Source organism: Staurois parvus, unplaced genomic scaffold, assembly GCF_062004578.1.
Source record: "Staurois parvus isolate SC_StPar_1 unplaced genomic scaffold, SC_StPar_1.0 ptg002175l, whole genome shotgun sequence".
NCBI classification, from domain to species: Eukaryota; Metazoa; Chordata; class Amphibia; order Anura; family Ranidae; genus Staurois; species Staurois parvus.
The window spans coordinates 138,877-153,839 of NW_028319971.1; the positions used below are offsets into that span (position 1 = coordinate 138,877).

At 49.5% G+C, this 14,963-nt stretch overlaps 1 protein-coding gene across 1 annotated transcript in view; it reads left to right on the forward strand.

The window, feature by feature from the left end:
• The window catches only part of LOC149432274 (protein scribble homolog), a gene marked incomplete at its 5' end in the record, with an annotated part of 151,174 nt that extends 137,015 nt beyond the window's left edge, over positions 1–14,159 (forward strand). The window contains 3 exons of the mRNA XM_089665299.1: positions 10,805–10,879; positions 13,262–13,309; positions 13,713–14,159. Coding sequence (XP_089521425.1) covers positions 10,805–10,879; positions 13,262–13,309; positions 13,713–14,159 — 570 coding nt within the window. The remainder of the gene's footprint in view (positions 1–10,804; positions 10,880–13,261; positions 13,310–13,712) is intronic.
• Between the last annotated feature and the right edge of the window lie 804 nt (positions 14,160–14,963).

The window sequence follows — 14,963 nt, forward strand, 5'->3', positions numbered from 1 at the left end:
CCAGAATGCACCTGTCAAGGGGCGGACTGACAAATCATGGGGCCCCCGGGCAATAGGGGATCATGGAGCCCCTGTGTCCTTGCCCAAACTCAAAAAAGCCTATGAAAAAGGTACCAGGGGCATCTCGTGGGGCCCCCTACTGACCCCGGGCCCTCGGGCAGTGCCTTAGTTTTCAAATGGTCAGTCCGCTCCAGCACCTGTCCCTTTTTAAATTGAAAAAAAAAGAAAGCGAAACACACTGGAATGCGTGAAAGACGCATCAAAAAATGCACCGGAACACGCCAAAAATGCATCAAAAACAAATGCATCCAGAACGCATCAGGACTGAGTTTCTATGGTGTGAACCAGCCCTTGAGATCAGGGGCAAACCCACATGCTCCTGCTCTTAGGGATGGACCCTAAAAAACAATGGGCCCACATGATGAATTTCTTGGGAATAGGCACGCCTTGCTGCCCTCTAATGACCGGGGAAGTCCAAGTATACTGAGTAGAGAAAAACAAATAGAGGGCGCACCCGCCTAGTGCATTACCTTTTAAAAAAAAATGTGTTTATTAAATAATAAAAGTAGGTATTTATCACGTACCTGGTGATGGAGGCCAACGGAGAGAGGGCTTCCCTTGCGGCTAAGTTCCGGACTCCCCAGAGAATGGGACAGCGGGAGTCAGGCCCAAAGTGGCACAGGTCGCCTGTAGGAGTGCTGGTTGGTGGTCCACTCAGAAGCACAGCTGGTGCACGGAGATAGGTCTGCAGACAGGAGGCGCCTGTGCGTGGTATGCAAGCCCTTCCGGGATTTAGATGTTTACTGGGTAGTCGGTTCAAGCCAAGGTCAGGTACCAGGTGGGAACCAGAGTGGATGTAGTCAGATGGGATAGCCGAGGTCATACACAGAGGAGTGAGAGAGAGAAAGTATCCGTAAGCCAGGCCGAGGTCAGATCAGGGGTAAGGCAGAGTAGATGGGTTCAGGAGCAAGCCGAGGTCAGATCAGGGGTAAAGCAGAGTAGATGGGTTCAGGAGCAAGCCGAGGTCAGATCAGGGGTAAATCAGAGTAGATGGGTTCAGGAGCAAGCCGAGGTCAGATCAGGAGTAAGGCAGAGTAAATGGGTTCAGGAGCAAGCTGAGGTCAGATCAGGGGTAAATCAGAGTAGATGGGTTCAGGAGCAAGCCGAGGTCAGATCAGGGGTAAGGCAGAGTAGATGGGTTCAGGAGCAAGCCGAGGTCAGATCAGGGGTAAAGCAGAGTAGATGGGTTCAGGAGCAAGCCGAGGTCAGATGAGGGGTAAGGCAGAGTAGATGGGTTCAGGAGCAAGCCGAGGTCAGATCAGGGGTAAGGCAGAGTAGATGGGTTCAGGAGCAAGCCGAGGTCAGATCAGGGGTAAATCAGAGTAGATGGGTTCAGGAGCAAGCCGAGGTCAGATCAGGGGTAAATCAGAGTAGATGGGTTCAGGAGCAAGCCGAGGTCAGATCAGGGGTAAAGCAGAGTAGATGGGTTCAGGAGCAAGCCGAGGTCAGATCAGGGGTAAATCAGGGTAGATGGGTTCAGGAGCAAGCCGAGGTCAGATCAGGGGTAAAGCAGAGTAGATGGGTTCAGGAGCAAGCCGAGGTCAGATCAGGGGTAAATCAGGGTAGATGGGTTCAGGAGCAAGCCGAGGTCAGATGAGGGGTAAGGCAGAGTAGATGGGTTCAGGAGCAAGCCGAGGTCAGATCAGGGGTAAGGCAGAGTAGATGGGTTCAGGAGCAAGCCGAGGTCAGATCAGGGGTAAATCAGAGTAGAGGGGTTCAGGAGCAAGCCGAGGTCAGATCAGGGGTAAAGCAGAGTAGATGGGTTCAGGAGCAAGCCGAGGTCAGATCAGGGGTAAATCAGAGTAGATGGGTTCAGGAGCAAGCCGAGGTCAGATCAGGGGTAAAGCAGAGTAGATGGGTTCAGGAGCAAGCCGAGGTCAGATCAGGGGTAAATCAGGGTAGATGGGTTCAGGAGCAAGCCGAGGTCAGATCAGGAGTAAGGCAGAGTAGATGGGTTCAGGAGCAAGTCGAGGTCAGATCAGGGGTAAATCAGAGTAGATGGGTTCAGGAGCAAGCCGAGGTCAGATCAGGGGTAAATCAGAGTAGATGGGTTCAGGAGCAAGCCGAGGTCAGATCAGGGGTAAGGCAGAGTAGACAGGTCCAGGAGCAAGCCGATTCGGTAACAGGAAATCATGGGTCAGAATCACAGGAAACAGGAACAGGGCACGGGGAGCCAGAGATCATCCAGCAACCAGAGGAAGTGATGAGACCTCCTTATAAAGGCCGCCTGGCACCAAACTGAGGCTGATGCGTCCTTCTGCGGCCATGCAGAGTACTGGCAGAAATGCCAGATCTTCCAGAACTTCTGCCATGGACAGGACCCTGACAGTATTGTACCCGCAAAATGACAATACAGTCAAAAGTACATCGAGTAGGAACAGCTCGGTTCTATCCGCACCACGTGTGCGTCCGGAATGGGAACTCTGGACCTCGACGCGTTTCAAGGACTTGCCTCTTCGTCATAGCCAGAAATTATCTTCCCTGGTCGCAGTGACATGGGTAGGGGGGGGGTGCTGTACATTTATAGTGCTCAGTGCAAGATTGTGCGTGCTTAGTGCGTTGAGCTTGCAGAGCCCTGGCAGTGTTGAATTGTCGCCGTCCCGCCCTCTGTAACATTCACTGTATGCCTGCTTGGACACTCCGCCATTTGTTGTCACGTCATAGACAATGTTCACCGTTTACAGAGCTGCTTGTGCTCAGATGTCTGCTGTTCTCATTGAAGAGTGTATGCTGCGATCGGTGAGACAAATTACCGTAAGGCTCCATGTACACGAAACACTTCTGAATGATGGAAACTGACTGCTGGAAAACGTAGGTTAACCACTCGCCCTCCTGAGGATTTACCCCCCTTAATGACCACGCCTCTTTTTGCTACTCGGCGCTGCACTAATTCAACTGATAATTGCGCGGTCATGCAATGCTGCACCCAAACGAAATTTACGTCCTTTTTTTCACACAAATAGAGCTTTCTTTTGATGTAATTTGATCACCTGTGCACTTTTTATTTTTCACGCTATAAACAAAAAAAGGCCAAAAATTTGAAGAAAAACAATATTTTTTACTTTCAGCTATAAAAAATATATAGTAAACTCAAAGTTGGTTATAAATTTAGGCCAAAATGTATTCTGCTCCATGTTTTTGGTAAAAAAAATCCCAATAAGTGTATATTGATTGCTTTGTGTGGAAGTTATAGCGTCTACAAACTATGGTATAGATTCTGCAATTTACGCCATTTTTCTGCTATACAGCGCTGCGCTAGTTTAATGGACAATTGCGCGGTCATGCAATACGGTACATAAATGAAATTTACATCCTTTTTTTCCCCACAAATTGAGCTTTCTTTCGGTGGTATTTGATCGCCTGTGCGGTTTTTATTTTTTGCGCTATAAAAAAAAAAGTCTGACAATTTTGAGGAAAAAAAAAAACAATATTTTGGACTTTTTGCTATAAAACGTCCAGTAAAAAAAAATGCAAAAATCTAATTTAGTCATAAATTTCTGCCAAAATGTATTCTGCGACATGTCTTTGCTAAAAAAAATCCCAAAACGTGTAAATTAATTGGTTTACGTGAAAGTTATAGCGTTTACAAATGGCGGGAAAGATACTGGGATTTTTAGGGGTTTTTTTATACTGATAATGGCGGCGATCAGCGAATTATGGCGGCGATCAGGGACTTATGGCAGCGACCAGCGACTTATGGCGGGACTGCGGCGGACATTTTGACATTGGGGGGTACTGACTTGGGGTCACTGACATCCCCAAAAACACTAATACAGTGATCAGTGCAAAAAGAAAAAACCTGACACTGTACTAATGGCAATGGGGAGGAAGGGGTGAAGTTTATTTTTCAGGGAAGGGTTATAGGAGTGAGGGGAGTGTTTTACTAGGGGGCGGGGGGTGTGCTGGGCGGGACAAGGCTGATCGAGAAAGAGAAACTGTTCTTTCTCGATCAGCTCATCCTCGAGCTGAGAAGGAAGTGACAGACAGCACAGCTACTGCAGCTGTGCTCTCTGTCACTGTTTGCCGCCGATCGCCGGGACATAGCCGCTAAGGACCAGCTGTGACCCGGCGACTGACATCTGCGGCGGTGATCCGCAGGACAAATAGGGCGGCGGTGTGCCTCGCGCGCGCCCCCTATTTGTTTACAAAACACGCATCTTAAAACGTGGTTTTGCCTGTGAGTGCCGCCCTGCCACCGTATATGTACAGTGGCTGGGCGGCATGCGGTTAAAAAAACGTCAGTTTAGCCGCGTTTGCATACCGCGTTTATGCGCGTTTGCGTTTAGAAATGTTTTTTAAAGATAACCTCAGGAGGCCCTCCCAAATGTCCAGAATGCACTGGGCATTTGCGTTTGAAAGCGTTTTTGAACTGTTCCATATCCAGATGCTGTCCGGAGCCTTTTTTCATCAGAAATGCATGCAAAGCGTTTTCCATGTATTCAAATGGACCCGGTACACCAGCGCAGTCAGTTCCAGGTTTTGCGTGAAGGAAAAAATGGTAAAACGCGTCGCATTATGATGGGATCCATAGTGAATACAACCAGAAAAGACGGGTCATCTCCACACATACTACTCTCTCTGCTTCTGCTCTCTATTCCTCTCAAAATGTCTGAAATAGTCAATTTTTTACTATTTTTCAGTACATTCTGGGCATTTGGGAAGGTCTCCTGAGGTTATCTTTTAACCGCATGCCACCCAGCCACTGTACATATACGGCAGCAGGGCCGTAAACAAATAGGGGGCGTGCGAGGCGCGCTGCCACCCTATTTGTCCCGCGGATCACCGCCGCAGATGTCAGTTGCCGGGTCACAGCCGCTCATTAGCGGCTATGTCCCGGCGATCGGCGGTAAACGGTGACAGAGAGCACAGCTTCAGTAGCTGTGCTGTCTGTCACTTCCCTGTCAGCTCGAGGATGAGCTGATCGAGAGAGAATAGTTTCACTTTCTCGATCAGCCTTGTCCCGCCCAGTACACACCCCGCCCCGCCCCCTAGTAAAACACTCCCCTCACTCCTATAACCCTTCCCTGAAAAATAAAGTTAACCCCTTCCTCCCCATTGCCATTAGTACAGTGTCAGTTTTTTTTTTTTTTGCACTGATCACTGTATTAGTGTTTTTGAGGATGTCAGTGACCCCAAGTCAGTACCCCCCAATGTCAGAATGTCCGCCGCAGTCCCGCCATAAGTCGCTGGTCGCTGCCATAAGTCGCTGGTCACTGCCATAAGTCGCTGGTCGCTGCCATAAGTCGCTGGTCGCTGCCATAAGTCCCTGATCGCCGCCATTATTAGTATAAAAAAACCCCTAAAAATCCCAGTATCTTTCCCGCCATTTGTAAACGCTATAACTTTCACGTAAACCAATTAATTTACACGTATTGGGGTTTTTTTTAGCAAAGACATGTCGCAGAATACATTTTGGCAGAAATTTATGACTAAATTTGATTTTTGCATTTTTTTTTACTGGACATGTTTTATAGCAAAAAGTCCAAAATATTGTTTTTTTTCCCTCAAAATTGTCAGCATTTTTTTTTTTTATAGCGCAAAAAATAAAAACCGCACAGGCGATCAAATACCACCGAAAGAAAGCTCAATTTGTGGGGAAAAAAGGATGTAAATTTCATGTATGTACCATATTGCATGACCGCGCAATTGTCCGTTAAACTAGCGCAGCGCTGTATAGCAGAAAAATGGCGTAAATTGCAGTATTTATACCATAGTTTGTAGACGCTATAACTTCACACAAAGCAATCAATATACACTTATTGGGATTTTTTTTACCAAAAACATGGAGCAGAATACATTTTGGCCTAAATTTATAACCAACTTTGAGTTTACTATATATTTTTTATAGCTGAAAATAAAAAATATTGTTTTTCTTCCAAATTTTTGGCCTTTTTTTTGTTTATAGCGTGAAAAATAAAAAGCGCACAGGTGATCAAGTCCCACCGAAAGAAAGCTCTATTTGTGTGAAAAAAAGGACGTAAATTTCGTTTGGGTGCAGCATTGCATGACCGCGCAATTATCAGTTGAATTAGTGCAGCGCCGAGTAGCAAAAAGAGGCGTGGTCATTAAGGGGGGTAAATCCTCAGGAGCTCAAGTGGTTAAAAACGCTCATAAACGCGGTATACAAACGCGGCTAAATTGATGTTTTTTAACCTGCGTTTTCCAGCAGTCAGCTTCCATTGTTCAGAAGAGTTTTCCCAACGCCCCGTGTACACGGAGCCCTTACAATCGGTGGTCACTAGCTCCTCCACCGGTCAGCCTCATCCACCGTTATACACAGAATATGGGACAATAACACCGCCGGCATCTATCCGAATGAGAACCGTTCCACCATCATCAACAAAAACAGCCCCACCTTGACGGGAACCGCTCACAAAACGAGCCCAAAGAGAAGAGCGCTCACGCTGCAGTATTTTAGCAAATTGAATAAAAGCATCCACGTGGCGCAAAAGACAGCATGTGAATTCCCTTACAAAGATGGCCGCCGGACCTTCGTGAGGACGCGGCGGCGTGACGTCGGTACGCAGGATCCATCCCCTGTCTCAGCAGCTCTTAAATCTGTTGGCCAACCCAGGGTGGCCCTGACTTATAACAGATCTGACCTGATGTGTGGCCTTACCCTCTGAAGCTGAACACCCCCCCCCCCCCCCCCCCATTGGATTCCAGGCCCTGAGGTCAGGGGAATACTGTGGCCTTGCCATGACATGACACACGTTAACAGGTGGAGCTCAGCTGTTCTGTGTTGGTGTAAAGGGGGGTGTTAAAGGGATCCTGAAAAGCTTTTTTGTAGGAAATCACATGTAGCCCAGGGGGAGTCCCTATTGCATTTCCATTCAGAGTTTATCTTGCATCATCATTTTCATTTCCAATAGATTTTATTAAGGGTTTCAAAATAAAGGAAATACATTGCAGAATGGCAAACAGGTTCAGTCCCCCCCCCCCCGCCCCCCCATATTCATAAGGTGGGTACAATAGGACAAGATGAAGAATAGGAGGTCTGCACAGGTAAACGTCCCAGACAACAGGGTGCCATACAGCCAACTTGACCTGACACAGCCCCCCAAACCACAGGGCCCCATACAGCCAACCTGACAGGGAACCCCCAAACCACAGGGCCCCATACAGCCAACCTGACAGGGAACCTCCAAACCACAGGGCCCCATACAGCCAACCTGACAGGGAACCTCCAAACCACAGGGTCCCATACAGCCAACCTGACAGGGAACCTCCAAACCACAGGGCCACGTACAACCAACCTGACAGGGCCCCCCAAACCACAGGGCCCCATACAGCCAACCTGACAGGGAACTTCCAAACCAGAGGGCCACATACAACCAACCTGAAAGGGCCCCCCCAAACCACAGGGCCCCATACAGCCAACCTGATGGAACCCCCAAACCACAGGGCCACATTCAACCAACTTGACAGGGCCCCCCCAAACCACAGGGCCCCATACAGCCAACCTGACAGGGAACCCCCAAACCATAGGGCCACATACAACCAACCTAGCAGGGCCCCCCAAACCACAGGGCCCCATACAGCCAACCTGACAGGGCCCCCCCCAAACCACAGGGCCCCATACAGCCAACCTGACGGGACCCCCCCAAACCACAGGGCCCCATATAACCAACCTGACAGGACACCCCCAAACCACAGGACCCATACAGCCAAACCACAGGGCCCCATAAAGCCAATCTGACAGGACACCCCCAAACCACAGGGCCCCATATAGCCAACCTGACAGGCCCCCCCCCCCCCAAACCACAGGGCCCCATACAGCCAACCTGACAGGGCCCCCCCTCCCAAACCACAGGGCCCCATAAAGCCAACCAAACAGGGCCCCCCATCCCCACAAAAAAAAAAACCAAACTGTTTACTGCGCTTCAGTAATAAATGAACACAGTGAGTGATCGATGCCAATCACTCACTGTGTTCATTCAGGCAGGGCAAACCAAATAACCTAGGCTCACATTGGCAGCATACAATAATCTATATAATAACACATCAGAGCCTGTAGCTAGAAACTAGAGAAACATAATTCTCCTACTATTCCCGTGTAACCTCCTAAGGAAGGGAAGGCGGCCATGTAATCCAAGGAGGAGTGGATGTCCCATCAGAATTAGTAGGGATGTTCCACAGTAGAGAGAATCAACAGGAAGGAACCCGCGTTTAGAAGCGTTTTTTTAACTGTTCCATGTCCAGATGCTGTCCGGAGCCTTTTTTTCATCAGAAATGCGTGCAAAGGAGTAGATTTTACTGGACTGAAGCACACCCCTAAGTGCACTTTTTGTGTTTGTGTTTTTGCATGTTTTTTGTTCACTTGCGGGTTTTTCGTTTTCTTAAAAAAAAAAAAAAAAAAAACAATTTTACTGACGTTTCAAACGCTTCTAAACGTGGCTAACCGCGTTTATAAGCGTTTGCATTTAGAAGCGTTTTTTTTTTTACTGTTCCATGTCCAGAGCCTTTTTTCATCATCGGAAATGCACGCAAAGCGTTTTCCATGTATTCCATGCGGTTAAAAAAACGTCAGTTTAGCCGCGTTTGCATACCGCGTTTATGCGCATTTGCGTTTGGAAATGTTTTTTAAAGATAACCTCAGGAGACCTTCACAAATGTCCAGAATGCATCGGGCATTTGCGTTTGAAAGCGTTTTTGAACTGTTCCATATCCAGATGCTGTCCGGAGCCTTTTTTCATCAGAAATGCATGCAAAGCGTTTTCCATGTATTCCAATGGACCCGGTACACCAGCGCAGTCAGTTCCAGGTTTGGCGTGAAGGAAACAATGGTAGAACGCGCCGCATTATGATGGGATCCATAGTGACTACAACCAGAATAGACAGGTCATCTCCACACATACTACTCTCTCTGCTTCTACTCTCTCTATTCCTCTCAAAATGTCTGAAATGGTTAAGTTTTTACTATTTTTCAGTGCATTCTGGGCGTTTTGGAAGGTCTCCCGAGGTTATCTTTAAAAAAAGAAAAAAGCTTTTAAACGAAAATGCTCATAAACGCGATATGCAAATGTGGCTAAACTGATGGTTTTTTTAACCTACGTTTTCCATCTTTCAGAAGTGTCCCGTGTACATGGGGCCTAAATCTCTGAAATAGTTCATTTTTTACTGTTTTTTAGTGCATTCTGGGCATTTTGGAAGGTCTCCTGAGGTTATCTTTAAAAAAAAAAAGATTCTAAACGCAAACGCGCATAAACAGACTTTTTTTTTGTAACCTACATTTTCCAGCAGTCAGTTTCCATCGTTCAGAAGTGTCCTGTATACATGGGGCCTAAATGTCTGAAATAGTAAATTTTTTACTGTTTTTCAGTGCATTTTGGAAGGTCTCCTGAGGTTATCTAAAAAAAAAAAAAAAAAAAAAAGCTTTTAAACGAAAATGCTCATAAACGCGATATGCAAATGTGGCTAAACTGATGGTTTTTTAACCTGCGTTTTCCATCGTTCAGAAATGTCCCGTGTACATGGGGCCTAAATCTCTGAAATAGTTAATTTTTTACTGTTTTTCAGTGCATTTTGGAAGGTCTCCTGAGGTTATCTTTAAAAAACGCTTCTAAACGCAAACGCGGTATGCAAACGCGGCTAAACTGACGTTTTTTTAACCTACGTTTTCCAGCAGTTTCCATCGTTTTCCAAACGCCCCGTGTACATGAAGCCTAACAGATCCTAACTCCAAAGAAAAAAAAAAAGGGCTGGAAATAGGCAGTCGTGCTGGGGAGGAAAAAGCCAGAATGCTGCTGGGAGGAAAGGGCTGGACGTTATCCAGCCGGGAAAGGAGGCGGAGCTCTGTCTGACTTGCTGCAGCTTCTAATGCACACTGTGAGAAGCTCACAGTGTGCGGTGACGTCAGAGGAAGCCGTTTCAGTCCAGGAGAGGAGCCGGTACACCTGGGCAAGACTGGAGGGGAGGGGCCGGTACAACTGGGCAAGACTGGAGGGGAGGGGCCGGTACAACTGGGCAAGACTGGAGGGGAGGTGCCGGTACAACTGGGCAAGACTGGAGGGGAGGTGCCGGTACAACTGGGCAAGACTGGAGGGGAGGGGCCGGTACAACTGGGAAAGACTGGAGGGGAGGGGCCGGTACAACTGGGCAAGACTGGAGGGGAGGGGCCGGTACAACTGGGCAAGACTGGAGGGGAGGGGCCGGTACAACTGGGCAAGACTGGAGGGAAGGGGCCGGTACAACTGGGCAAGACTGGAGGGGAGGGGCCGGTACAACTGGGCAAGACTGGAGGGGAGGGGCCGGTACAACTGGGCAAGACTGGAGGGGAGGGGCCGGTACAACTGGGCAAGACTGGAGGGGAGGAGCCGGTACACCTGTGCAAGACTGATGGGGAAAGTCGGAGTTGCGCTTTAAAGAGAGGGTTTTGCCTGCCATTCATTGGCTGACCATTGCTGGTTATTCTGGTTGCTGAGCATTATTACTACGATATGATAGATGCTCATACTGGCTTTCCAAGAAGTCCTGATGTTGGTCATGTATGCTGTCATTCTACCCAAGGAGTTGCTGAGAACGTCACTACTTTCATAATATACACGATGAGTGTGGTGTTCAGTCCAATGTATTGGGGGGGGGGGGCAGATCTGACAGACGGGGTCCGGACGTTCCGTGATCTGTGTTTTTCGGCTGAGCAATGCTGGACGATGATAAATTCCAGAAAAGCCTCCGTTCTGTGGAAGTTGTATGTCGGTGTCGGGCCTTTCCCAGTCTCACCTGTGTGTCTTCTGCTTTACAGACTCCTTCTGGAGATTACACAACTGGAAATAAAAGGGACGTTCCAGGTTCCCCCTGCAGCCCCGGCGGCTCCAAGGTGAGAGACGAAACGTTTGAATGTGTCATTGATTGTGTTTACACATGTCTGCGCACACGCAGTGTACTGATCACTCGCACACAGCGCCTCGTTCGCACGGGCAAATGTTGGTGTACACCCGTGCAAAGGCCGTGTTGGCCTGCGCAGGCGGCCCGTGTGCCCCCCGTGCAGGCAGTCCCAAGCTGTGCGGGTGCAGGGCCCCGATTGCAGACAGTGGGGTTGATTTACTAAAAGTTCTCTGCAAGTACACTTCAATTCACGCTTGAGTGTTTTGTCGCTCGAGGGTCCAAAAACGCTCATACTTAACCACTTCCCGTCCGGCCCATCTACATAAACATCGCATACCCCCCCCCCCCCCCCCCCAAGTAGTATCGTGTCACTATGGTCCAAGGATCAGGGCCCTCTAATCCCTCTTGTATTGAACTGTATTGTTACTGTCTCCCTCCATAATGTAAAGCGCTGAGCAAATTGCTGGCGCTATACAAGTCCTGTATAATAATAATAATATGGTGACACTGTATTGCTAGGGTGACAGTATGTTAAAATAAACAAAATAATATAAAAATAAAATTTAAAAAAAAAATGTTTAAAAACATTGTCCGGACTGGAAGGGGGTGAAAGTGTCCGGACTGGAAGGGGGTGAAAGTGTCCGGACTGGAAGGGGGTGAAAGTGTCCGGACTGGAAGGGGGTGAAAGTGTCCGGACTGGAAGGGGGTGAAAGTGTCCGGACTGGAAGGGGGTGAAAGTGTCCGGACTGGAAGGGGGTGAAAGTGTCCGGACTGGAAGGGGGTGAAAGTGTCCGGACTGGAAGGGGGTGAAAGTGTCCGGACTGGAAGGGGGTGAAAGTGTCCGGACTGGAAGGGGGGGAAAGTGTCCGGACTGGAAGGGGGGGAAAGCGTCCGGACTGGAAGGGGGGGAAAGCGTCCGGACTGGAAGGGGGGGAAAGCGTCCGGACTGGAAGGGGGGGAAAGCGTCCGGACTGGAAGGGGGGGAAAGCGTCCGGACTGGAAGGGGGGGAAAGCGTCCGGACTGGAAGGGGGGGAAAGCGTCCGGACTGGAAGGGGGTGAAAGCGTCCGGACTGGAAGGGGGTGAAAGCGTCCGGACTGGAAGGGGGTGAAAGCGTCCGGACTGGAAGGGGGTGAAAGCGTCCGGACTGGAAGGGGGGGAAAGCGTCCGGACTGGAAGGGGGTGAAAGCGTCCGGACTGGAAGGGGGTGAAAGCGTCCGGACTGGAAGGGGGTGAAAGCGTCCGGACTGGAAGGGGGTGAAAGCGTCCGGACTGGAAGGGGGTGAAAGCGTCCGGACTGGAAGGGGGTGAAAGCGTCCGGACTGGAAGGGGGTGAAAGCGTCCGGACTGGAAGGGGGTGAAAGCGTCCGGACTGGAAGGGGGTGAAAGCGTCCGGACTGGAAGGGGGTGAAAGCGTCCGGACTGGAAGGGGGTGAAAGCGTCCGGACTGGAAGGGGGTGAAAGCGTCCGGACTGGAAGGGAGGGTAAAGCGTCCGGACTGGAAGGGGGGGGGAAAGCGTCCGGACTGGAAGGGAGGGGAAAGCGTCCGGACTGGAAGGGAGGGGAAAGCGTCCGGACTGGAAGGGAGGGTAAAGCGTCCGGACTGGAAGGGAGGGTAAAGCGTCCGGACTGGAAGGGAGGGTAAAGCGTCCGGACTGGAAGGGGGGGAAAGCGTCCGGACTGGAAGGGGGGGAAAGCGTCCGGACTGGAAGGGGGGGGGAAGCGTCCGGACTGGAAGCGGGGTGGAAGCGTCCGGACATGAAGTGGTTAAAGAAAAAAAAAATCAATTGTTGTCTATGGCGCCTGTGATCAGGTGTGATCGCACTATACAGAACAATTGATTTTTTAAGTTTGAGTTGTTTTTTTTATTTTTTATTATTTATTTTTTTTTGGAGCTTCAAGCTACAGAACACTCAAGTGTTGAATGCAGCCTTAGATCCGAGGGGAAGCTCTGCTGATTTCTTTCATCCAATCATGTGCAAGCAGAAAATGCTGTTTTTTGGGGGGGGGGGGGTTGTTTTTTGTTCCTTTTGTCTTTCTTGTGTTCCCCCCACAACTAGAGAGACTGCACTTTCAGTGTACTTGCCCTGCACAGCCTATTTGCCTTTAGTAGATCACCCCCAGTGTGCGTTCGAGGCCTTGCACCGTCACAGCCGCCGAACTGGGAGCAGAGACTGTGTCCATGCAGCTGCTGCGACCCCATTAAAATGAATGGGACTGCTTGCACGGGAACGCACAAAGCGCCCCTGCAGGCAAACGCAGCCCTCGCACCGGTGTGTACTGTGTACCCGAATGAAGGAGGCCTTGCAGTGAATGGTTCTGTATATTCCAGTGTGTGTACATGTCACATCTCCTGACTCTGTTCTGTGTGTCAGGCATTCCCTCCTCGGTCCTGTCCTCCCGCTGGCAGGGAGACGCGATTTGTAAGTTTACACCTTGTTCTTCCCGCTTCAAGGGGGCGCTCTGACTATAACTGGGCATCGCTGTACTGGAGGGGGTCATGTGACCTGCATGTGTCGGGGCCGGTTGTGGGTTCATCAGGCCAACTAATCTGTCTTTCCTGCGTGGGGCCTATTTATAAAGGTCGCCTGAAAAGCTGCTTTTTGTTTTGATGCTAACTTTCCCCTGGATTCTCTCTTTTTTTTTTTTTTTTTTTTTTTTTTTTTAATGTTTAAACATGGAGTAGTTTATGAAAGTCTGTATTGAAAAAATGGTGCAAAAAGTAGAATAATTAGTAAAAAAAAAAAAAAAAAAATGGGGGGGAACTGAAAATACAGGTAATGCCGACCTAAATTACTGAGGTTTATTAATGGAGAAAATGGTCAGACGGGCACCCACACGGACACGGGCACCCACACGGACACGGGCACCCACACGGACACGGGCACCCACACCCACACGGGCACCCACACCCACACGGACACCCACACGGACAGGGGCACCCACACGGGCACCCACACGGACACCCACACGGACAGGGGCACCCACACGGGCACCCCACACGGACACGGGCACCCCACACCCACACGGGCACCCCAAACCCACACGGGCACCCACACGGGCACCCCACACGGACACCCCACACCCACCCCACACGGACACCCCACACCCACACGGGCACTCCACACGGGCACCCCACACGGATACGGGCACCCCACACGGATACGGGCACCCCACACGGACACAGACACCCACGTAAAGATCCCCTCCCTCTCAGTACAGATTCCCTTCTCAAAGTACCCAGTTCTGAAATATAAGATTTACTTGGATTGACCTTTAAAAGGAGAAGTACAGTCCTCGCTCTTTGCTCAGAGCGGCGGGGAGAACTAAGCGATCAGCATTGTCTGCTCGCTCAATTCTCAGGCCTAGAGCCGGCAGGGAACAGATTCAGCATCAGATCGATCCTGCATCCACCTAGGTAAGTATAAATTAAAAAAAAAAAAACTATACTTCTTTTTGTATTTCAATGTTTTTATTATTTTATAAACAGTTTAGGACAGGAGCAACAAAACACGCCCACGCAGGGGCTATCAATTGCACATATAAAAAAAAACAAAAAAAAAAACAGAGCTCTAACACCAACAGAGCAAAAGGTGCGCCCACTCAGGGGCCATCAATGGCACATAAATGACAAAAACATTGGTATAACATCCACAAGAACTCAAGCCTAAGGCAGCGATCCACCGCCACACCAAAAACAAACAGAAAAAGAACACGAAAGAGGAGTACAAAAGGAAAAAGAACTATACTTCTCTTTAACCCCTTTACGCCGGTCAAATGTGCGGCCTCCCGGCATCTGGTCCTAGATGCCGAGCGGCCGCACATTTGGGTTCAGGTAAGAAAAAAAACATTTGCTGAGAGCGCGCTCCCAGCACGTATGTCCGGTACTCACGGAAAGGTCCCGGTCTGCTCTTTCGATCGGGACCTTTCCCGATCATGTGACGACGCATCACGGCCGCCCCGCCTCTCGGCTTCTGAAACTCTTAAAGGGCCGGGAGGCGCCGGCGGGAAGGGGTTAAAGGGTAACTGCACTTTCGTGGGAAAAAGATTGCAAATAAAAAAAAAAATATAGCATAT